Below are 25,561 nucleotides of genomic sequence, written 5' to 3'. Positions count from 1 at the left end.
GGTTAGTTTTACTTGTAGATCTGCTTCATCCATTCGTTGTTTAATTTACAACACAGAAAATTAGAGCCTCTTCATTGTGAAAAATGTGTTACTGTACTGAATAGTTGACCTTTTCAGAAATTATTGTATGCTTCAATTTTGATTGCTCTTGGTTCAGCACCACGAACAGCACACAGAGAAGTCACGTTACTAAAATGCCCTGAAGTGGAAATATCTACATTTCAATATTTCTCGCTTTATACTCTCGCTCTCTCTCTCTTGCTCTTTCTCGCTCGTTTGCGCTCTCTCTCTCTCTCTCTCTCTCTCTCTCTCTCTCTCGCTCTCTCTCTCTCTCTGTTTTGCTGTCTCTCTCTCTTTCACTGTATCCTCCTTTTCCCATTTTCTTGTTGGCCTGTGCGCGTTTGTGTTTTGCACTTTAATGTTTGTACATTTGGTTGTTAAAGACATTTGTAAATACAATCTTGTCTAGTACAAGCAACATAGAGAAACTGGCGGCGACTAACACATTAGTTGTATCCTCATTTTAAAGATGAATGACCAAACTTACAACGGCATCGTGAATAATAGTTTTGTGCATTGTATTAGATGATTTATCACCGTGGAGAGCGCAAATGACAGGCTGTGTCACTAATGCATTAAGGACGTGATATCCTGAAAAATCTTAACCTTCCACCCATTTTTACTCTGTTTCGACTCTTTGCATATGCAGCTGGCTGTACGTCTGTATAGGTGCACCTGTTTGATTTTGTGCTGCTACTTATTCTTTGGTTGTGTTTATGCTTCATATTCTAATTTATATCATTGGTTATTCTATCAATCTGTTAGAAATGAGCATAAGTGAGTGTATGACATTTAATTTCAGCCATATATCTCAATAACGCGGTTGATATGTATTATTTTTGAATGCTTTCGGGTTTTTTTTTCCACAAGACACCATGTAGTACAGTCCATTGAACAGAGAAGGACGCTGTTAGCCATCGAGTTGTTGAGGAAGCATTTGTGGCAGTACCTCCCCTGGAAGTCAGCATTTTACACTGGGAAAGAGAGAGTGGCAGAGTTATCAGTCGGGATTGCCATGAACAGCAGAGGACAGGATTGCACAATGGGATTTCTTTGTTCCACAATTTAGGAGAAGTACTATCTTTTGGACCTTATACTTGGATCTATAGGTCAGAATTGGAACCTGACTCGAAGAAACAGTGTTTTTTTGTTGTTGTTTTTTTTAAAGATTTGTCGATCGGAACGATGGGATGGCAAGTGATGTTGTTTGTCTCACTGCTCTCTGTCGGTGTAGTACGCGGGCAGGTCAGCTACTCTATCCCTGAGGAAATGGAAAAGGGGGCTGTAATAGGTAATATAGCCCATGATTTAGGTTTAGGGGTGGACAGATTGAAGTCCGGCAAAGCTCGTATTTATACCGGTAACACTGAAGAGTATATAGAGCTGAAACGGGAAAGAGGAGTGCTCCTTATTAAAGAAAGAATAGACAGAGAATCGCTCTGTGGTCAAACGATGCCCTGCGCACTCCATTTTCAAATGATCCTGGAAAACCCGATGGAGTTTTACACGGTGACTGTTGAAATTACCGATATAAACGACAACCCTCCTACGTTTGAGAGAGGAGAAATTAAATATGAAATAAGCGAGTCAGCTCTTATTGGAGCTCGATTTGTCCTAGAAAAAGCAATCGACAATGACGTTGGTGTTAATGGTTTAAACAGCTACACCCTAAAACCCAGTGATAATTTCGCTCTGAAAACCGTCAGCCGTGGAGATGGGACTAAACATGTCGAAATGGTTTTACAGACACCGTTAGACCGAGAGAAACACGAGCATTTATCTCTAATACTAACCGCTCTGGATGGTGGTGAACCACAGCTCTCGGGGACAATGCAGATTATCATAACTGTGTTAGACGTAAACGACAATCCTCCCGTTTGTTCAAAATCAGAATATAAAGCAAGTGTAACTGAAATCGATCCTGTTGGCACCGTAATAACTACCGTAAAAGCTACTGACGTGGATAAGGGAATTAACGGAAAGGTAACATATATGATTCCAAAATCTGCCGCAGCAAATCTCTTTCAAATTGATGCCGATTATGGAGTATTGACTCTAACGGGAAATGTAGATTATGAAAAAAGGAGACTTTACGAGCTTGACGTTCAAGTGTCAGATCAGGGAGGATTGTCTGACGCATGCAAAGTGATTGTTGACGTGACAGATGCAAATGATAACCCCCCATCCATTAACATCATGTCTAAATCAAACACATTGTCTGAGAACATGAAGCCGGGGACGGTTGTAACAATGCTTAACATACAAGATCCAGACTCAAATGAGAACGGCAAAGTTATGTGTGTTTTAAACGAAAATACTCCCTTTGTCATTAAATCATCTACAAATAATTTCTTTACTGTTGTAACAGACAGTGAATTAGACAGAGAGAGAGACTCTGAGTATAATATCACAGTAACCTGCTCTGATGAGGGAGTACCCTCCCTCTCCAGCAGCGTCACTCTCACCTTACAGATCTCCGATGTGAATGACAACGCGCCTGTCTTTGAGAGGAGCTCATATGAGGCCTACATTGTAGAAAACAACATACCAGGTGTCTCTATATTTACAGTGAAAGCCAGAGACGCTGACTGGAACCAGAATGCGCGTGTTTCTTACATACTGGAGGACTCCTCTGTTAACGGAGTGCCAGTCTCCTCATATGTGTCCGTTAGTGCTGATAGTGGAGTCATCCATGCAGTTCGCTCCTTTGACTACGAGCAGATCAAAGATTTCCATTTCCGCGTCAAAGCGCAGGATGGAGGCTCTCCTCCACTCAGTAGCAACGTGACTGTGAAAATCCTGATCCGGGACCAGAACGACAACCCCCCTCAGGTTCTGTATCCGGTCCAGACTGGTGGCTCTGTGGTGGCTGAAATGGTGCCTCGTTCAGCAGATGTGGGCTATCTGGTGACTAAAGTGGTGGCTGTTGATGTGGACTCTGGACAGAATGCCTGGCTCTCCTATAAACTGCAGAAAGCCACAGACAGGGCGCTGTTTGAAGTGGGCTTACAGAATGGAGAAATCAGAACTATCCGCCAAGTCAATGATAAAGATGCTGTGAAACAAAGACTGACCGTTATCGTGGAGGACAACGGGCAGCCCTCTCGTTCAGCTACAGTCATTGTTAACGTGGCGGTGGCGGACAGCTTCCCTGAAGTGCTGTCGGAGTTCACTGACTTTACACAAGACAAGGAATACAACGACAATCTGACTTTTTACTTAGTGCTGGCTCTGGCTGTAGTTTCCTTCCTCTTCATCACATGTTTGGTGGTTATTATATCAGTGAAGATCTACAGGTGGAGACAGTCTCGTATCACGTATCACTCCAACCTCCCTGTGATTCCATATTATCCACCACGTTACTCGGACACTTTGGGGACAGGGACTCTCCAACACGTGTACAATTACGAGGTGTGCAGGACGACAGACTCCAGAAAGAGTGACTGTAAGTTCGGCAGAGCCGGTAGTCAGAACGTGCTGATAATGGACCCCAGTTCTACAGCGACGATGCAGCGGATACAGAGTGAGAAGAACATCCTGGATGAACCAGACTCTCCTCTAGAGGTTAGACTGCTTTCATTAAGTTCCAGTGTGTTTATATTGTTTTAACATGTAATTAATCATACTCAACTCTTTTTAAGAGATTTGTGTTTTAGGGACAGGTTTTTATGCCTGCTACAATTAAAACTACGTCTACTGACATTTCCGGTGACTGAACGTTTTTACTTTCAAAAAGAATTTCAAATTCATTTTAAAATTACCCTTTCTTCAGAAATATTAACAACAGAAAAAATGATAATAATAATGAAAATAATAATAATAATAATAATAATAATAATAATAATAATAATAATAATAATAATAATAATAATAATAATGGAAGTTGCAGAGATGGTAGCCGTGATAATAGAACAGTAGACAAATGGTTTTTAAAACAGCGTTTTAGGTGGATAGATTGAGAACATAGATATTTCCTTTAATCACTTCAGAACTGCGGACAGTGACTCTTAAAATGTCCCCATGTTTAACCTCTCTATCAAGTTTTTGTCCCCAAAGTTTTAATTTGGAGTTCTTAATTTAATTTTCACATTATTTGTTAAAAGTTCATATTGGTCATGAATACCTGTGGTTTTTGTTAGCTTTTTCTCCCTTTACCAGTCATTCATTTGGATGTAATATCCACCCTGACCTCCCCTACGCCTGCAGGATCTGACACCAGTTTCTATTTTTGTCTACGTCCTTTTCTTTAAATGTATAATTATTAAGACCTCTACATTAAGCATGATGGAATTCAAACATATCTGCCTGCAGTCGTTTAGAAACGTGTTATTGCTTAATGATATTTATTTTATTGTCACTAATTATCCAGATGTTTGACAAGGACTTATCCAGTGTTGAATTTTAGTTGGTATTCTGCAGTTTTACGTTGTGGACTCTTAGGGCCGCTGTTGACCAGAGTGTTGCCGAAAGAGGGCATGTTAGTAGCAGCACCTCCGATGTTACATCGACATTGTACAGAGGAAACCCAAAAGACGACGATCAGGCATTTCTGGTCGAGGAGCATTTTAAAAAGGGAAAATTTACACCTGAAAAAGGTTTGCTTCTTCTCAGCGTGTTAGGATGCTCTTGATTTGACATTTGACGTTTGGATCTATGTGTTGTCTATTTTCTGGAATATAAACGGACCGTGGAGCCTTATTAGGGGGGAAATCTGAAAGAACAATGAATCGGCAGGTACTGTTGTTTCTCTCTCTCCTTTCCCTCGACTCGGTGTTTGGGCAGGTCAGCTATTCTATTCCGGAGGAAATGGCGAAAGGATCTTTAGTTGGAAATATAGCGCAGGATTTAGGTTTAGAAATTAAACGTTTAATATCCGGTAAAGCAAAGATTTATACCAGGAATAGCGACCAGTACGTCGAGCTGAACAGAGAAAGAGGAGTCCTCCTCGTCAAGGAGAGAATAGACAGAGAAGCACTGTGTACAGAGACGGCGCTTTGTGCTTTACATTTTCAGATTATTTTGGAGAACCCTATAGAATTTTACACGGTTACAGTCCAGATTACAGATATCAATGATAATGCACCAACCTTTGAGAAAAGTGAAATGAAATTTAGAATTAGCGAGTCAGCGACCATTGGGGCAAAATTTGTGCTAGAAAGAGCTGTGGATCTCGATGTTGGAAATAATGGTCTTAAAACCTACCAATTAAAACCCACAGATAATTTTGCTCTGAAACTGCACAATAACGCTGATGGACATAAAAATGTTGAGATGGTGCTACAGAAGCCTTTAGACAGAGAGAAACAAGAGCAGATATCTCTCGTGTTAACGGCTGTAGATGGAGGAGAGCCTCAGATGTCAGGAACAATGCTGATTGTCATAACAGTTTTAGACGTCAATGATAACGCCCCAGTTTTTACACAGCAGACGTACAAAGCTACAGTTACTGAGAATTCACCTAAAGGCACAGTTGTTGCTTCGATTACAGCCTCAGATGCAGATCAAGGAACTAACAGTAAAATTAGATATTCAATCACAAATACATTAGACAACGTTAGGAAAGTATTTCAGGTAAATGAGGATTCCGGCGAAATTTCATTAATTGACCACATTGACTTCGAAAAATTTAGGAATTTTCAGATAAACTTACTTGCTAGTGATAATGGTGGACTCACAGATTCTTGTAAGTTAATTGTTGATGTGCAGGATGTAAATGACAACAAGCCTGAAATTAACATAATGTCGAAGTCAAACGTGATATCAGAGGATGCAAAACTCAATACGGTCGTTACAATTATAAACATCGAAGACCTAGACTCAGGAGAGAACGGTAACGTGAAATGCTTTATCAGCGAAAATGTACCATTTAATTTAAAAACATCAACAAATAATTTCTATAGTCTCATTACAGACAGTGATTTAGACAGAGAGAGAGACTCTCAGTATAATATCACAGTGACCTGCTCTGATGAAGGAGTACCCTCCCTCTCCAGCAGCGTCACTCTCACCTTACAGATCTCTGATGTGAATGACAACGCGCCTGTCTTTGAGAGGAGCTCATATGAGGCCTACATTGTAGAAAACAACACACCAGGTGTCTCTATATTTACAGTGAAAGCCAGAGACGCTGACTGGAACCAGAATGCGCGTGTTTCTTACATACTGGAGGACTCCTCTGTTAACGGAGTGCCAGTCTCCTCATATGTGTCCGTTAGTGCTGACAGTGGAGTCATCCATGCAGTTCGCTCTGTTGATTACGAGCAGATCAAAGATTTCCAGTTCCGCGTCAAAGCGCAGGATGGAGGCTCTCCTCCACTCAGTAGCAACGTGACTGTGAAAATCCTGATCCGGGACCAGAACGACAACCCCCCTCAGGTTCTGTACCCGGTCCAGACTGGTGGCTCTGTGGTGGCTGAAATGGTGCCTCGTTCAGCAGATGTGGGCTATCTGGTGACTAAAGTGGTGGCTGTTGATGTGGACTCTGGACAGAATGCCTGGCTCTCCTATAAACTGCAGAAAGCCACAGACAGGGCGCTGTTTGAAGTGGGCTTACAGAATGGAGAAATCAGAACTATCCGCCAAGTCACTGATAAAGATGCTGTGAAACAAAGACTGACCGTTATCGTGGAGGACAACGGGCAGCCCTCTCGTTCAGCTACAGTCATTGTTAACGTGGCGGTGGCGGACAGCTTCCCTGAAGTGCTGTCGGAGTTCACTGACTTTACACAAGACAAGGAATACAACGACAACCTGACTTTTTACTTAGTGCTGGCTCTGGCTGTAGTTTCCTTCCTCTTCATCACGTGTTTAGTGGTTATTATATCAGTGAAGATCTACAGATGGAGACAGTCTCGCATCATGTGTCACTCCAACCTCCCTGTGATTCCATATTATCCACCACGTTACTCCGACACTTTGGGGACAGGGACTCTCCAACACGTGTACAATTACGAGGTGTGCAGGACGACTGACTCCAGAAAGAGTGACTGTAAGTTCGGCAGAGCCGGAAGTCAGAACGTGCTGATAATGGACCCCAGTTCTACAGCGACGATGCAGCGGATACAGAGTGAGAAGAACATCCTGGATGAACCAGACTCTCCTCTAGAGGTTAGACTGCTTTAATCCAGTTTTAGTGTGTTTTTAGTGTTTTAAAATGTAAATACTCATCCTCAGCTCTTTTTTAGAGACATGTTCTGTTTTGGGGAGAGGGTTTTATGCTTTATATTTTACTGTGTACTGGTTATGGGTACATACAGCCTGTTTTGGGATTTGCCTCACGTTTCTATCACTCCCAAAAGTTACGAACACGTTTTAATGCAAACGTTCTTTTTCAGAAACAGATATATGCCTTCACAGCTATAGTAATCGGAATGGTATAACAGTGGTGATAATACTGATCGTAGTGTTCAAGGAAAAGAATCGACATTATTATTCATAGAATATTTTGTTTCCATATATATTATATTGCTATATGGCACCTTGTGCAGTCTCTGAATTTTGGTTCTTGTTCAGTTTACTCCCTACAGAACCACGGACAGCGGCATTATTAGTAGCGTAGTTGATGACCCTCGAGCCCAATATTTAATTTGTCTGTCATGTGCTGTTTCTACGCTTTTAACATATTTTCCTTTGATCTTACCTGTCCATAATTCTCTTTATTCATGGAAACCTCTTTTCCCAACCTCTTTCTGTCTTCCCAGTCTTTTAAATGGATTTTATTTCCACACTTTAACGTTTTACACCTGCAACACCTGTTTAAGATATTGTCTATTATTAAATATATTTCAAGTTTATTCGTTAATTATGACGACCAAGACATTAGAGACGAATGGATTTCAAATGTATATGCACGTAGTCGTTTAGAACGTGCAATGTATTTCAAAATGAATGTATTATACAAAACTTCCACGTTTTACAAGTATTTCTCAAGTGCTGAGTTTTAGTTGGTATTCTGCAATTTTACGTTGTGGACTCTTAGGGCCGCTGTTGACCAGAGTGTTGCTGACAGAGAGCATGTTAGTAGCAGCACCTCCCATATAACATCGACATTATACAGAGAGAACACAACGGACAACGATCAGACAATTCTACTCGAAGAGGATTTAAAAAAGGAAATGTTTTTTCCTGCGACAAAGATTTGCTTCCAATGAGCAGGTTATTATGGTTTTATCGTGAGTTTCAACTTTGGGATCTATGCCTTATCTTTTTTCTGGAATTTAAGCAGATTTTGGAGTCTCATTTGGCAAAAAATCTGAAAGAACAATGAATCGGCAAGTGCTGTTGTTCCTCGCTCTCCTTTCCCTCGACTCGGTGTTTGGGCAGGTCAGTTACTCGATTCCGGAAGAAATGGCGAAAGGATCTTTAGTGGGTAATATAGCGCAGGATTTAGGTTTAGAGATTAGACGTTTGATATCCGGGAAAGCAAAGATTTATACCAGGAATAGCGACGAGTACGTCGAGCTGAACAGAGAAAGAGGAGTCCTCCTCGTCAAAGAGGGAATCGACAGAGAAGCACTCTGTACAGAAACGGCGCTTTGTGCTTTACATTTTCAGATTATTTTGGAGAATCCTATGGAATTTTACACGGTTACAGTCCAGATTACAGATATAAATGATAATGCACCAATCTTTGAGAAAAGTGAAATCCAATTCAAAATTAGTGAGTCAGCGATCATCGGAGCAAAATTCGTGCTAGAAAGAGCTGAGGATCTTGATGCTGGAATTAATGGGATTCAAAAATACGAACTGAAACCGACCGATAATTTTGCTCTGAAACTGCACAATAACGCTGATGGACATAAAAATGTTGAGATGGTGCTACAGAAGCCTTTAGACAGAGAGAAACAAGAGCAGATATCTCTCGTGTTAACGGCTGTAGATGGAGGAGAGCCTCAGATGTCAGGAACAATGCTGATTGTCATTACAGTTTTAGACGCTAATGATAACGCACCAGTTTTTACACAGCAGACGTACAAAGCTACAGTTACTGAGAATTCACCTAAAGGCACAGTTGTTGCTACGATTACAGCCTCAGATGCAGATCAAGGATCTAACAGTAAAATTACATATTCAGTCACAAATACTTTAGGGAATGTAAGAAAAATGTTCGAGGTCAACAAGGATAACGGAGAAGTTTCCTTAATTGGAAATATTGATTTCGAAAAGTCAAAAAATTTTCAAATAAACTTACGTGCCAGTGACGAAGGAGGACTCACAGATTCCTGTAAATTAATTGTTGATGTGCAAGATGAAAATGACAACAAGCCTGAAATTAACATAATGTCGAAGTCAAACGTGATATCAGAGGATGCAGAACTCAATACGGTCGTTACAATGATAAATATTGAGGACCTAGACTCAGGAGAAAACGGTAACGTGAAATGCTTTATCAGCGAAAATATACCATTTGATTTAAAAACATCAACAAATAATTTCTATAGTCTCGTTACAGATAGTGATTTAGACAGAGAGAGAGCCTCTGAGTATAATATCACAGTAACCTGCTCTGATGAGGGAGTCCCCTCCCTCTCCAGCAGCGTCACTCTCACCTTACAGATCTCCGATGTGAATGACAACGCGCCTGTCTTTGAGAGGAGCTCATATGAGGCCTACATTGTAGAAAACAACACACCAGGCGTCTCTATATTCACAGTGAAAGCCAGAGACGCTGACTGGAACCAGAATGCGCGTGTTTCTTACATACTGGAGGACTCCTCTGTTAACGGAGTGCCAGTCTCCTCATATGTGTCCGTTAGTGCTGATAGTGGAGTCATCCATGCAGTTCGCTCTGTTGACTACGAGCAGATCAAAGATTTCCAGTTCCGCGTCAAAGCGCAGGATGGAGGCTCTCCTCCACTCAGTAGCAACGTGACTGTGAAAATCCTGATCCGGGACCAGAACGACAACCCCCCTCAGGTTCTGTACCCGGTCCAGACTGGTGGCTCTGTGGTGGCTGAAATGGTGCCTCGTTCAGCAGATGTGAGCTATCTGGTGACTAAAGTGGTGGCTGTTGATGTGGACTCTGGACAGAATGCCTGGCTCTCCTATAAACTGCAGAAAGCCACAGACAGGGCGCTGTTTGAAGTGGGCTTACAGAATGGAGAAATCAGAACTATCCGCCAAGTCACTGATAAAGATGCTGTGAAACAAAGACTGACCGTTATAGTGGAAGACAACGGGCAGCCCTCTCGTTCAGCTACAGTCATTGTTAACGTGGCGGTGGCGGACAGCTTCCCTGAAGTGCTGTCGGAGTTCACTGACTTTACACACGACAAGGAATACAACGAAAACCTGACTTTTTACTTAGTGCTGGCTCTGGCTGTAGTTTCCTTCCTCTTCATCACGTGTTTAGTGGTTATTATATCAGTGAAGATCTACAGATGGAGACAGTCTCGTATCATGTGTCACTCCAACCTCCCTGTGATTCCATATTATCCACCACGTTACTCCGACACTTTGGGGACAGGGACTCTCCAACACGTGTACAATTACGAGGTGTGCAGGACGACAGACTCCAGAAAGAGTGACTGTAAGTTCGGCAGAGCCGGTAGTCAGAACGTGCTGATAATGGACCCCAGTTCTACAGCGACGATGCAGCGGATACAGAGTGAGAAGAGCATCCTGGATGAACCAGACTCTCCTCTAGAGGTTAGAAAACTTTAAACAATTTTCAAACATTACTTCTGCCTGTTGCAATTTAAAACATGCATTTATTTTGGCAGAAATAACTAAATTGAGTTAAAAACTTGATTTCATGCTGCCTTAGAGTCTCCAAACATGTTCTCTATTTGCCTCGACCTCATTGCTAAAGTGAAATTCTGTTTCGACTGAGAATTACATTTCGTGTGTCTTTCTTGTTGTCCGAGTAGTACAACTCTCCTTTGTTATCGTCTGACTTTGCATAATATAAAAAAGTTAATTTTTTTTCACTCTTCCTTGCCCATATATATATATCTTTTTGTACCACCTAATTTTGAACTGGTAATTTTTCAAGAGGATATAATGTAGGCAGTTGCTCTTCGCAGGGTTGGACATACTTTTTTTCTTTTTATTATTTTGAGGGGGGCGGGGTTATTTAAAAAAAGAAAAAAAAATATTTCTGACAGGATTTTTTTCAGTGTTCGTGGTTGTTAATCAGGCTCTGTCCATTTCAGGACATTGAACAGTGACATTCTCAGAGTCCGCCCGCTGTATACGTCTACTTTGTGTTTGCACAAGATAGTGAGAGCTGTTGTACATTGGTTTGAATTTAAGGTAAATTATTTTAAATATCGTAGCTGGTGTGCATTATTCGGATTTGACTAAAATGGCTGATTACTTTAGATGTGGCATTGTATAAATATGCAGCGTTCCAAAGATAAAGTATCATAAAATTGACTCTAAAAATATAAAACCATCAGTTTGATGATGATCTGTAGCGTTAAGGTTTTTGTTCGTAATGCTTTTGCATTCATATAAGCTTTGATACACCTTTGACTTAAAAAAAAATATATCAAGTCTTCTGGAAAGTGTTTCTGTATGTTGGATTGCAGTTTTCCAATGTGAACTCTTAGGGCCGCTGTTGACCAGAGTGTAGACGATTGGCAGTGTATTGCAGCAGCATCTCCCATGTTACATCGACATAATAAAGAAAGACGACGACGAGAAAGACGAGCCACTCGAGTTGTGGACAATATTCGGATAAGAGACATCGACATTTGAGCTCATCTCTCTCGTGTGGATTATTCAGGTTCTAAATGAACGATTTATAAATGGGTCGATGAAAGTTTTATGGGATATAAACATTTGGAGCCTCGCTGAAAAAACAAATCGAGTAAAACAATGACAAGGCAAGTAATATTGTTCGTCTCTCTCCTCTCCGTCAGCTCGGTGCTAGGGCAGGTCAGCTACTCTATTCCAGAGGAAATGGTCAAAGGATCGTTAGTCGGTAATATAGCACATGATTTAGGTTTACAAATTAAACGTCTATCATCTGGCAAAGCGCGAATCTTTACCCGAGACAGCGACGAGTACGTCGAGCTGAACAGAGAAAGAGGAGTCCTCCTCGTGAAAGAGAGAATAGACAGAGAGGTGCTCTGCAGACAGACGACACCGTGTGCTTTACATTTTCAGATTATTTTGGAAAATCCGATGGAATTTTATAGTGTTACAGTCCAGATTACAGATATCAATGATAATGCACCAAATTTTGAAAAAAGTGAAATGAAATTTAGAATTAGCGAGTCAGCAATCATTGGGGCAAAATTTGTGCTAGAAAGAGCTGTGGATCTCGATGTTGGAATTAATGATCTTAAAACCTACCAATTAAAACCGACAGACAATTTTGCTCTGAAACTGCACAATAACGCTGATGGACATAAAAATGTTGAGATGGTGCTACAGAAGCCTTTAGACAGAGAGAAACAAGAGCAGATATCTCTCGTGTTAACGGCTGTAGATGGAGGAGAGCCTCAGATGTCAGGAACAATGCTGATTGTCATTACAGTTTTAGATGTTAATGATAACGCCCCAGTTTTTACACAGCAGACGTACAAAGCTACAGTTACTGAGAATTCACCTAAAGGCACAGTTGTTGCTACTGTTACAGCCTCAGATGCAGATCAAGGAACTAACAGTAAAATTAGATATTCAATCACGAATACTTTGGATGATATCAGGAACGTATTTGATGTAAATGAGGAAAACGGAGAAGTTACTTTAATTGGAAACATTGATTTTGAGGAGTCGCGAAACTATCAAATAATATTACTCGCTAGTGATGAAGGAGGACTCACAGATTCTTGCAAATTAATTGTTGATGTGCAGGATACGAATGACAACAAACCTGAAATTACTATAATGTCAAAGTCAACTATTATACCAGAGGATGCCAACCTAAATACGGTCGTTACGATGATAAACATCGAGGACAAGGACTCGGGACAAAACGGAAATGTAAAATGCTTCATCAACGAAAATATACCTTTCACTTTAAAATCATCAACAAATAATTTCTATAGTCTCGTGACGGACAGTGATTTAGACAGAGAGAGAGACTCTGAGTATAATATCACAGTAACCTGCTCTGATGAGGGAGTACCCTCCCTCTCCAGCAGCGTCACTCTCACCTTACAGATCTCCGATGTGAATGACAATGCGCCTGTCTTTGAGAGGAGCTCATATGAGGCCTACATTGTAGAAAACAACACACCAGGTGTCTCTATATTCACAGTGAAAGCCAGAGACGCTGACTGGAACCAGAATGCGCGTGTTTCTTACATACTGGAGGACTCCTCTGTTAACGGAGTGCCAGTCTCCTCATATGTGTCCGTTAGTGCTGATAGTGGAGTCATCCATGCAGTTCGCTCTTTTGACTACGAGCAGATCAAAGATTTCCAGTTCCGCGTCAAAGCGCAGGATGGAGGCTCTCCTCCACTCAGTAGCAACGTGACTGTGAAAATCCTGATCCGGGACCAGAACGACAACCCCCCTCAGGTTCTGTACCCGGTCCAGACTGGTGGCTCTGTGGTGGCTGAAATGGTGCCTCGTTCAGCAGATGTGGGCTATCTGGTGACTAAAGTGGTGGCTGTCGATGTGGACTCTGGACAGAATGCCTGGCTCTCCTATAAACTACAGAAAGCCACAGACAGGGCGCTGTTTGAAGTGGGCTTACAGAATGGAGAAATCAGAACTATCCGCCAAGTCACTGATAAAGATGCTGTGAAACAAAGACTGACCGTTATCGTGGAGGACAACGGGCAGCCCTCTCGTTCAGCTACAGTCATTGTTAACGTGGCGGTGGCGGACAGCTTCCCTGAAGTGCTGTCGGAGTTCACCGACTTTACACAAGACAAGGAATACAACGACAACCTGACTTTTTACTTAGTGCTGGCTCTGGCTGTAGTTTCCTTCCTCTTCATCACGTGTTTAGTAGTTATTATATCAGTGAAGATCTACAGATGGAGACAGTCTCGCATCATGTATCACTCCAACCTCCCTGTGATTCCATATTATCCACCACGTTACTCGGACACTTTGGGGACAGGGACTCTCCAACACGTGTACAATTACGAGGTGTGCAGGACGACAGACTCCAGAAAGAGTGACTGTAAGTTCGGCAGAGCCGGTAGTCAGAACGTGCTGATAATGGACCCCAGTTCTACAGCGACGATGCAGCGGATACAGAGTGAGAAGAGCATCCTGGATGAACCAGATTCTCCTCTAGAGGTTAGAAAATGTCCCCTTTGCTTTTTTCATAGCTGTATGTTAAGATATGTGTCGACTACGGAATTTCAGCACCTCGGATAGCGGCCAAACTATATGAGCCGCTTCCCCTCTCTTAACACTCATTTGATGGGTTTTGTGACAGAGGTTGTTGTTGTTTTTTGTCTCTGTTATGTTTTTTTTTTTCTTTTGTCCTTTTAAAGTATAGATGTCATATATTTAGATGTCCAGGTTGACGTGCACGCTTTTTGATAATCATTGTTGAAGTTTATTTCATTGTACACGCAATGTATATTGCAAAAGCATTTTAGCAGATATTAAGTTTAGTTTCCTTGCAGTTATGCTATTTGAACTCTATGGGCCGCTATTGGTCAACATGTTGAAGTAGTATACAGGATTTGAAGCAGATCCTCCTTCGTCATGTCGTTATTTTAGAGAAAGAAAGGAAGAGGAAGCACTGTTTAAGGACCGAAAATCACAATGGATACAATCTGATGGACTGTTGTTCAATAATTCTGGATTCTGTGGCTCTTCATTTCTGTATTTAATTTCACATGGGACATATATTTTCTTGTGAAACCGAGTGTAACAGCTTTCTTCGTGGCGCCACGTAAACCGTGAATAGAACAATGGCAAGACGGCAAGTACTGTTTTTCATCTCGGTCTTTTCTCTCGGTTCAGTTGTCGGTCATATCAGCTACTCCATTCCGGAGGAAATGGCAAAAGGATCTGTCGTGGGCAACATAGCACGGGACTTAGGTTTAGATGTGAAAAGACTGAAGTCCGGTAAAGCCCGTATATTTACGAGCGACAGTGCAGAATACATCGAGCTGAGTAGAGAAAGAGGAGTCCTCCTCGTCAAGGAGAGAATCGACAGAGAGTCGCTCTGCAGACAGACGACGCCTTGTGCTTTACATTTACAGATAATTCTAGAAAATCCAATGGAGCTTTTTCGAATAACGGTAGAGATTACCGACATCAACGACAACAATCCTACTTTTAAAAATGACGAAAAACGTTTTGAAATCAGCGAATCTGCAGTTACTGGGTCTAAATTTGTGTTAGACAGAGCAGTTGATGCAGACATTGGAATAAATGGCCTGAAAAATTACAGCTTAAAACCTACAGGTAATTTTGTACTAAAAATAGATAGTCAGGCGGATGGAAATAAAAAGGTCGAAATGGTTTTACACAAACCGTTAGATCGAGAGAAAGAGGAGCAAATATCCTTGTTGTTAACAGCTGTTGATGGCGGAGAGCCTCAGATGTCTGGTACAGTAAAGATTTATGTGACCATACTAGATGCCAATGACAATGCTCCCGTTTTTACGCAGTCGGTTTACAAGGCCGCCATAGTGGAAAATTCTCAGAAAGGAACAACACTGACAGCAGTGAGTGCTTCTGATGCAGATAAAGGAACAAATGGGGAAGTATCTTATTCAGTATCTACTACCATGGACAGTGTCTCTGATATATTCACAATCAATGAAAACGGTGAAGTAATATTAATTGGTGACGTTGACTTTGAAAAAGCCAAGTATTATCAAATTGATATTGAGGCTAAAGACAGTGGTGGTCTTTCCGATTCAAGTAAGATTATAGTTGATGTGATTGACATTAATGATAATAAGCCTGTAATCAGTATACTTTCCAAATCTGATTCCATCCCAGAAAACTCTCCACCTAATACAGTTATAGTTATGTTCAGTGTCCTTGACCCAGACTCAAGTAACAATGGTCAAGTGAACTGCAGAATAAATGGTAACATACCATTTACTATTACTGCTTCTTCAAATGATTTCTATAGCTTAGTGACAGACAGTGATTTGGACAGAGAGAGAGCCTCTGAGTATAATATCACAGTAACCTGCTCTGATGAGGGAGTGCCCTCCCTCTCCAGCGCCGTCACTCTCACCTTACAGATCTCTGATGTGAATGACAACGCGCCTGTCTTTGAGAGGAGCTCATATGAGGCCTACATTGTAGAAAACAACACACCAGGCCTCTCTATATTCACAGTGAAAGCCAGAGACGCTGACTGGAACCAGAATGCGCGTGTTTCTTACATACTGGAGGACTCCTCTGTTAACGGAGTGCCAGTCTCCTCATATGTGTCCGTTAGTGCTGATAGTGGAGTCATCCATGCAGTTCGCTCTGTTGATTACGAGCAGATCAAAGATTTCCAGTTCCGCGTTAAAGCGCAGGATGGAGGCTCTCCTCCACTCAGTAGCAACGTGACTGTGAAAATCCTGATCCGGGACCAGAACGACAACCCTCCTCAGGTTCTGTACCCGGTCCAGACTGGTGGCTCTGTGGTGGCTGAAATGGTGCCTCGTTCAGCAGATGTGGGCTATCTGGTGACTAAAGTGGTGGCTGTTGATGTGGACTCTGGACAGAATGCCTGGCTCTCCTATAAACTACAGAAAGCCACAGACAGGGCGCTGTTTGAAGTGGGCTTACAGAATGGAGAAATCAGAACTATCCGCCAAGTCACTGATAAAGATGCTGTGAAACAAAGACTGACCGTCATAGTGGAGGACAACGGGCAGCCCTCTCGTTCAGCTACAGTCATTGTTAACGTGGCGGTGGCGGACAGCTTCCCTGAAGTGCTGTCGGAGTTCACCGACTTTACACAAGACAAGGAATACAACGATAACCTGACTTTTTACTTAGTGCTGGCTCTGGCTGTAGTTTCCTTCCTCTTCATCACGTGTTTAGTGGTTATTATATCAGTGAAGATCTACAGATGGAGACAGTCTCGCGTCATGTATCACTCCAACCTCCCTGTGATTCCATATTATCCACCACGTTACTCGGACACTTTGGGGACAGGAACTCTCCAACACGTGTACAATTACGAGGTGTGCAGGACGACTGACTCCAGAAAGAGTGACTGTAAATTCGGCAGAGCCGGTAGTCAGAACGTGCTGATAATGGACCCCAGTTCTACAGCGACGATGCAGCGGATACAGAATGAGAAGAGCATCCTGGATGAACCAGACTCTCCACTAGAGGTTCGTCATTGAGTCACAGTGTTTTATTTAAAGGAAAATTTAGATGAATGATTATACGTTGGATATAAATTAGGGATTTAAAGTGTTTGTAAAACTGTATTTATAGCAGGGTTAACACCCCCATTAATGTTTTAGTTGACCGGTAAATATTAACCTCAAACTCAGTTCTCAAAACCAGCTGTAAGGTTGCTCGGATTCTTAGAAGCTACAGTCGCTTCTGGTCCATTGCTGGTCCACTTTTGGCAACTTTTGAGTCTTAGATAAGGTAATCTAAGAAAAATATCATCTCATGCAAGTTCATCTTAAGAGTGTGTTGGCATCTGTAATTTTTAGGCTATGCAGAAAACTTAACCCACATTAGCAAGTGGTCTTTTGTTCAAGTAGTCTAAAGCAAATAAAGATCATCACCGTTCTTCTAGAGCATTCAGTTTGTGAAATTACTTCTGAGTTTTAACTTTTGGTAAAGTGATTGATTGACTTCATTAATTTAGGAGCTGTTTCTATTTTGTAGTCCCTCACCAGCTATTTCCATCCCATGCTGGATTTTAATATGTATTTTTTCAGAGCATACCTGTGTTTAATTGTGCACTTCCCACAATAACTTCCCCACTAAGTGTGTATCATGAGTATTCAAACAAAGGCAACCATGTTATATTTATTCGTAACTGCAATATTCTGACATTTAAGTTTATGGGTCCGGCTCATTGTTTAATAGTTTTGTGCATTCAGCACTAGTACTACAGACAGCACTGTCCAGACAGGGACTCTGCAAAAGGCACACATGGGTAACAGGTGAATCAAAATCATTTCACTACACTTAGTTACAGTCTCCCTTTACTGTGAATGTATATTTTCAGTCTTTCTGGAGTTGTTTTATTCTTTCATGGCCTTAGAATCGCATGGCACATTACAAGGACATACCTGTGTTTTGCTGCAAAAGACTTGGTATACGACAAGACATATAGTTTGTCAGCTGATGTGACGTTGTAAGAGTCAGAAATAAACCCTTTAGAAGCAGTCAGTGAGGGTGTTCCCTCTTTTATGTTGTCATATTTTAATTGACCTTATGGTAAGATAAAATTTGTAGGTGTTTGATATATCAGCTTGGTGCTGTTCATTGCTGCAGAAAAAGGTTTTACGACATGCTGATGCACAGCTTGCAGGGTGTTTCTCCCAAGTGGTTAGTCTATGCATAATAGAAGGTTATGTATTTCAGAACATGTTTTTTACCAAGGTGCAAGCATGGTGCCTTTTTGTTGCTCATCACTTTTAAGATAATAATCACTTCAGCCGATATTTTTTTTTTTTTTTTTTTTATCTCTGCCTTTGTTTAAAATTGACTTTTAAGTTGGCATTAATTTCTAAGATAACCTTTCAAAATTAAAGTGTTATTAACTCAACAAGACTTTTCATGCATAGCACCCAAAACTTGCAGAGTTAAATGAGGAAACGATATACTAACCCCAACAGTTAAGAACGAAATGTATTTCTATATAATGTCATTGTCACTGAACTGTCCTTTTAATTGAAGAGTTACATATTAAGTCATTTCTGCTGGAATGTAAGTCATTGCTCGGGAATCACATAATGTGGTGAGATCTTTCCGTTTGTAATGTCTGTAAGTGTTAATTATTTCTACATACTGATCCTCCCATTGGCGTCGCCTGCAGTGCACGTTTTTGAACTCTCAGGGCCGCTATTGACTAATGTAGAGCATTCCCCCTTCATTTGATGCATTAAATAGAGAAAGAGACACACATACAGCACACAAGCGTCTTTACAGAAGCCGGAGATATCCGTACTGCGATTCGTTTATTTTGGGCTGAGAAAACACGAAGAAAATCAATTTTCGTCTGGAATACTTCGTAGTAAAGGATACTTGACGCTTTGGATTATAACGTTTTTTTATACTTCCAGTATTTGGCGAAGAAAAAATGTCGGACAGAACAATGAGATGGCAAGTACTGTTGTTCATCTCGATGTTATCCTTCAGCTCAGTGTACGGGCAGGTCGCCTACTCCATTCCCGAAGAAATGTCAAAAGGCTCGCTAGTTGGTAATATAGCGCAGGATTTAGGGATAAACGTGAAAAGACTTAAGTCAGGTAAAGCTCGTATATATACAGAAGACAATGCAGACTACATCGAGCTGAATAAAGACAGAGGAGTCCTGCTGGTCAAAGAGAGAATCGACAGAGAGGCGCTCTGCGGACAGACAACACCTTGCGCTTTACATCTTCAAATTACACTGGAAGACCCGATTGAATTTTATACAGTTACAGTCGAAATTAATGACATTAATGATAATGCACCCAGCTTCAAAAAGGAAGAGATGAAATTCAGGATTAGTGAGTCGGCTGTGATCGGAGCAAAATTTGTGCTCGAGAGAGCTATGGATCTCGATGTCGGTGTGAACGGATTGCAGAGTTATTCGCTAAAACCTACAGACAACTTTCATCTAAAACTCCACAATCAGCAAGATGGGAGTAAAAAGGTGGAGATGGTTTTGCAAAAACATCTAGACAGAGAGGCGCAAGAGCACCTCTCTTTAACTCTCACAGCTAGTGATGGTGGTGATCCGCAGCTGTCCGGAACAATGCGAGTAGAAATTTCAGTGCTTGACGTAAATGACAATGCCCCAGTATTTACGCAAGAAGTCTATAAGGTTACTGTAATGGAGACAGCTCCAAAAGATACGATTTTGAGCACTGTTAGTGCTACAGATGCAGATGAAGGTTCCAATGGAAAAGTGTTGTATTCGATAACAAACACTTTAGATGATGTCCCCGTTATTTTCAAAATCGCCGAAGAAAGCGGTGTCGTTTCCTTAAATGGAAATCTGGATTATGAAAAGGCACAGCTTTATGAAATACATGTCCAAGCTAGTGATGATGGAGGACTGACAGATTCGTGTAAGATTATTGTTGAGGTGACCGATACGAATGATAATCATCCATCTATTAATATCATGTCTAAAACAAATTCAATATCTGAAAATTCTAAGCCAGGAACTGTAGTTACTATATTTAATGTTCAAGATCCCGACTCTGGAGAAAATGGCAAAGTCACATGTAACATGGAAGAACACATGCCATTTCTCATGAAAACAACGTCAAAAAAATTCTTTAGCCTCGTGACAGACAGTGATATAGACAGAGAGATCTCCTCCGAGTATAATATCACAGTGACCTGCTCTGATGAAGGAGTACCCTCCCTCTCCAGCAGCATCACTCTCACCTTACAGATCTCTGATGTGAATGACAACGCGCCTGTCTTTGAGAGGAGCTCATATGAGGCCTACATTGTAGAAAACAACACACCAGGCCTCTCTATATTCACAGTGAAAGCCAGAGACGCTGACTGGAACCAGAATGCGCGTGTTTCTTACATACTGGAGGACTCCTCTGTTAACGGAGTGCCAGTCTCCTCATATGTGTCCGTTAGTGCTGATAGTGGAGTCATCCATGCAGTTCGCTCTTTTGACTACGAGCAGATCAAAGATTTCCAGTTCCGCGTCAAAGCGCAGGATGGAGGCTCTCCTCCACTCAGTAGCAACGTGACTGTGAAAATCCTGATCCGGGACCAGAACGACAACCCCCCTCAGGTTCTGTACCCGGTCCAGACTGGTGGCTCTGTGGTGGCTGAAATGGTGCCTCGTTCAGCAGATGTGGGCTATCTGGTGACTAAAGTGGTGGCTGTTGATGTGGACTCTGGACAGAATGCCTGGCTCTCCTATAAACTGCAGAAAGCCACAGACAGGGCGCTGTTTGAAGTGGGCTTACAGAATGGAGAAATCAGAACTATCCGCCAAGTCACTGATAAAGATGCTGTGAAACAAAGACTGACCGTTATAGTGGAGGACAACGGGCAGCCCTCTCGTTCAGCTACAGTCATTGTTAACGTGGCGGTGGCGGACAGCTTCCCTGAAGTGCTGTCGGAGTTCACTGACTTTACACAGGACAAGGAATACAACGACAACCTGACTTTTTACTTAGTTCTGGCTCTGGCTGTAGTTTCCTTCCTCTTCATCACGTGTTTGGTGGTTATTATATCAGTGAAGATCTACAGATGGAGACAGTCTCGTGTCATGTATCACTCCAACCTCCCTGTGATTCCATATTATCCACCACGTTACTCAGACACTTTGGGGACAGGGACTCTCCAACACGTGTACAATTACGAAGTGTGCAGGACGACAGACTCCAGAAAGAGTGACTGTAAGTTCGGCAGAGCCGGTAGTCAGAACGTGCTGATAATGGACCCCAGTTCTACAGCGACGATGCAGCGGATACAGAGTGAGAAGAGCATCCTGGATGAACCAGACTCCCCTTTAGAGGTTAGAAAAATGTCTTATTCACTTTTTTCATTTGTATATAAATCAAGACCATGTACTGCAGCAATCATTTTATTCGTTGTAGCTTTCAGTGGGGCTCCAAAAAGACAACATTTACATGTCTGGGCAGTTTGTCGGTAACACTTCAACTCACCCATTCAGCACCATGGACAGCAACACTTAGCAACACTAACTCCAGTATGTACTATTAAACCGGCGTGCTGTGTTTTTATTTTAGTCTCCATAATTGTAACGGTGTAAGTCAAGGCCTAGTATATGTCTGGACTGTAATTTTAGGGGGCTTTTAAATTGTCACGTGACATTACAGACCAATGAAGGTCTCATTCACTCGCTCACCTCAGTGCAGACATTCGGGTGTCATGGGTTTGCCCTATCTGTCCAGCCAAAACATTTATTTTGTACTTGCAGTATTTAAATTGTTACTAAACCACCTGAACATATAAACAAAAACTATCCTTTGGGTCATATAAATATGCTGAAATGGCCAAATTTACTCTGGTTTCTAGTTCAGCTTTATCGTTGTGACTTTACACTGTCGTTTTTTCTCTTCGATATTAATTTTTGTAATTTGTATTTTCAACTCAAAGGGTCGCTGTTGGCAAGCGTGTAGCAATTTACTGGGTGTTGTTTTTGTCTCTCCGTGTCCTGCCCCTTCTGCCGATATGATAGACATAATCGGAGAAAGACAGTCCGCGTTCGTGAGGAGCAAAGCAAGAAACCATACCAGGGAATACACATATTTCATATACTCGGATTGCAAACGATTTTAATTTTTTTTTTATTTTCCTTCACACTTTCTGGATCAGGGATGCTTCTTTTTTAGTGGTGCAGAAAAGGAAACGAGTTCGAACAGAACAATGAAACGGCAAGTACTGTTTTTTCTCCCGGTCCTCTGTCTCAGCTACGCGCTCGGTCAGGTCAGCTACTCCATTCCCGAAGAAATGGCCAAAGGCTCTATGGTTGGAAACATAGCGCATGATTTAGGTTTAGATCTCAGAAGACTAAAATCAGGTAAAGGTCGTGTCTACACAGGAGGCAGTGTAGAATACATCGGGCTGAATAAAGAAAGGGGAGTCCTCCTTGTCCAGGAGAGGATAGACAGGGAGGCTTTGTGTGGAGACACGACGCCTTGTGCTTTACATTTCCAGTTAATTCTGGAAAATCCAATGGAATTGTTTCGTGTAACAGTGGAGGTTACCGATATAAACGACAATACACCCAGTTTTACAAATGCAGAGAAACGCTTTGAAATTAGCGAGTCCGCTGTGCTAGGATCGAAATTCAATTTAGAGAAAGCAATGGATTCCGACATAGGGATGAATGGGTTACAAAAATATTCACTTACTCCAACTGATCACTTTGTATTAAAACTAGAAAATCAGGCAGATGGAAGTAAAAAGGTAGAGATGGTCCTGCAGAAGCCTCTAGATCGAGAGAAAAAGGAGTACATGTCGCTGTCGTTAACCGCTATAGATGGTGGAGAGCCGCAGATGTCCGGGACAATGCAGATATTTGTCAATGTATTGGATGTGAATGACAACGCACCGACATTTGCCAAATCTTTGTATCGAGCAAAAATACAGGAAAATTCTCCCAAGGGCACCAGTGTAACTACTGTAAGTGCATCTGACAAAGACGTGGGCTCAAACAGTGAAGTATCATATCTGATATCTACCAGCAAACGTCTTTTATCTGAACTGTTTGATATCAATCCTAAAACTGGGGAAATAATCTTGGTCGGTGAAATAGATTATGAAAAGGCAAACACTTACCAAATGGATATTGAGGTTGTAGACAGCGGTGGGCTGTCTGATTCAACTAAAGTAATAGTTGAAGTTATTGATATAAATGACAATAATCCTCTCATCAACATTGTTTCTAAATCTGAGTTTATATCAGAGGACGCACCAATAAACACTGTTATTAGTATGTTAAGCATAAACGATCCAGATTCAGAGAACAACGGGAAGGTTGAATGTAAAATAGACGATAATATTCCCTTCAAAATACAAACTACGTTAAATGGATTTTATACTTTCGTTACGGAAGTCGCTTTAGACAGAGAAATCTCCTCTCAGTATAATATCACAGTGACCTGCTCTGATGAGGGAGTACCCTCCCTCTCCAGCAGCGTCACTCTCACCTTACAGATCTCCGATGTGAATGACAACGCGCCTGTCTTTGAGAGGAGCTCATATGAGGCCTATATTGTAGAAAACAACACACCAGGCCTCTCTATATTCACAGTGAAAGCCAGAGACGCTGACTGGAACCAGAATGCGCGTGTTTCTTACATACTGGAGGACTCCTCTGTTAACGGAGTGCCAGTCTCCTCATATGTGTCCGTTAGTGCTGATAGTGGAGTCATCCATGCAGTTCGCTCTTTTGACTACGAGCAGATCAAAGATTTCCAGTTCCGTGTCAAAGCACAGGATGGAGGCTCTCCTCCACTCAGTAGCAACGTGACTGTGAAAATCCTGATCCGGGACCAGAACGACAACCCCCCTCAGGTTCTGTACCCGGTCCAGACTGGTGGCTCTGTGGTGGCTGAAATGGTGCCTCGTTCAGCAGATGTGGGCTATCTGGTGACTAAAGTGGTGGCTGTTGATGTGGACTCTGGACAGAATGCCTGGCTCTCCTATAAACTGCAGAAAGCCACAGACAGGGCGTTGTTTGAAGTGGGCTTACAGAATGGAGAAATCAGAACTATCCGCCAAGTCACTGATAAAGATGCTGTGAAACAAAGACTGACCGTTATAGTGGAGGACAACGGGCAGCCCTCTCGTTCAGCTACAGTCATTGTTAACGTGGCGGTGGCGGACAGCTTCCCTGAAGTGCTGTCGGAGTTCACCGACTTTACACAAGACAAGGAATACAACGATAACCTGACTTTTTACTTAGTGCTGGCTCTGGCTGTAGTTTCCTTCCTCTTCATCACATGTTTGGTGGTTATTATATCAGTGAAGATCTACAGATGGAGACAGTCTCGCATCATGTATCACTCCAACCTCCCTGTGATTCCATATTATCCACCACGTTACTCGGACACTTTGGGGACAGGAACTCTCCAACACGTGTACAATTACGAGGTGTGCAGGACGACTGACTCCAGAAAGAGTGACTGTAAGTTCGGCAGAGCCGGTAGTCAGAACGTGCTGATAATGGACCCCAGTTCTACAGCGACGATGCAGCGGATACAGAATGAGAAGAGCATCCTGGACGAACCAGACTCTCCTCTGGAGGTTAGTTATTTGGGGTTCAATTTAGTTGTGAAATGTATACATTTTCTCTTTAACTAATGCACTTTTTACAAGGGACCAATTATCAATAGTCTACATTCAGCACCATGGACAGCGGCACTAGGATTGCCCTGGAAATCTTCCCCCTTGTTTTGAGTCATTTAATGCTTCAACTAATGGTGTCTGCGTTTCGGTGTGCAAGCATGGATTGATAGATTGTAACCTCATATACAGTGTTTTGAGTAACAAAAGCCTAAAAGTAATCTTTCTTTCATTCTGTCCTTCTCTCTGTCCAAACTTTTAAATAACATACTCGGGTCAACACGATTATTTTTTTTATGTTCATGAGTGGCATTATGATATTTGAATGAATATTTTCAATATATGAAAATTACTTGGTAGTTCCTTTTTACGGTGTCAGGGAATGGATCTGTAACATTTTGAAACATAGTTAGTTGAGTTCTCTATTATCTAGTTCTCAGGTGTTCTATCAACTATTTGATTGGTTGTTTTCTCCTAATACTTGTAAACGAGTATCTCCTCGTGTACATAATAAATTCCTTGTGCAGTAACTGTAGTTCATTACTTTGTACTCTTAGGGCCGCTGTTGGCCAGTGTGCTGATGTTTAATGGCAGGTTTAAAGAGAAACCTCCCCCGCGATGATGATATCATAGAGAGAAAGACAGTTACTGT

General features: G+C 41.8%; 4 protein-coding genes across 36 annotated transcripts in view; all 4 read left to right on the top strand.

The window, feature by feature from the left end:
- Positions 1–25,561, top strand: part of LOC138211660 (protocadherin gamma-C5-like) — a 284,193-nt gene that overhangs the window by 178,157 nt on the left and 80,475 nt on the right. Inside the window, exon 1 of one of the 33 annotated variants that reach the window (XM_069171669.1) lies at positions 14,719–17,276. The exons of 30 other annotated variants lie outside the window; for them this stretch is intronic. In XM_069171669.1, coding sequence (XP_069027770.1) covers positions 14,892–17,276 — 2,385 coding nt within the window. In that variant the 5' untranslated portion in view covers positions 14,719–14,891. Of the gene's footprint in view, positions 1–14,718; positions 17,277–19,083; positions 21,611–22,324; positions 24,871–25,561 lie in introns of those variants that run through there. 2 more of the 33 variants (XM_069171657.1, XM_069171670.1) reach the window with 2 other exon arrangements.
- LOC138211523 (protocadherin beta-16-like) lies at positions 1,161–3,776 on the top strand. Its single transcript, XM_069171480.1, has 2 exons — positions 1,161–3,624; positions 3,717–3,776. Exons 1-2 carry the CDS (start codon positions 1,246–1,248, stop codon positions 3,774–3,776), a joined length of 2,439 nt encoding a protein of 812 aa, XP_069027581.1. The 5' UTR covers positions 1,161–1,245.
- On the top strand, positions 4,449–7,182 carry LOC138211522 (protocadherin gamma-A5-like). The gene has a single exon (XM_069171479.1). It carries the CDS (start codon positions 4,783–4,785, stop codon positions 7,180–7,182), a length of 2,400 nt encoding a protein of 799 aa, XP_069027580.1. The 5' UTR covers positions 4,449–4,782.
- Positions 8,152–25,561, top strand: part of LOC138211666 (protocadherin gamma-A2-like) — a 56,008-nt gene continuing 38,598 nt past the window's right edge. Inside the window, exon 1 of the mRNA XM_069171701.1 lies at positions 8,152–10,707. Within this exon, the coding sequence (XP_069027802.1) occupies positions 8,323–10,707 (2,385 nt within the window). The 5' untranslated portion in view covers positions 8,152–8,322. The remainder of the gene's footprint in view (positions 10,708–25,561) is intronic.

This window comes from Embiotoca jacksoni, unplaced genomic scaffold (assembly GCF_022577435.1).
Source record: "Embiotoca jacksoni isolate LCO1_2020_lvr unplaced genomic scaffold, fEmbJac1.0.p SCAF_5, whole genome shotgun sequence".
Taxonomy (NCBI): Eukaryota; Metazoa; Chordata; class Actinopteri; family Embiotocidae; genus Embiotoca; species Embiotoca jacksoni.
The sequence above is the reverse complement of the archived record's forward strand: the minus strand, read 5'-3'. Positions and strand labels throughout refer to the sequence as shown.

Excerpts from the sequence above, each read along its gene's own strand:
- LOC138211522 (XM_069171479.1), top strand. The coding sequence starts at position 4,783 with ATGAATCGGCAGGTACTGTTGTTTCTCTCTCTCCTTTCCCTCGACTCG.
- LOC138211523 (XM_069171480.1), top strand. The coding sequence starts at position 1,246 with ATGGGATGGCAAGTGATGTTGTTTGTCTCACTGCTCTCTGTCGGTGTA. Across the intron at positions 3,625-3,716 it reads AACCAGACTCTCCTCTAGAG|GGACAGGTTTTTATGCCTGC; the intron begins GTTAGACTGCTT and ends TTTGTGTTTTAG.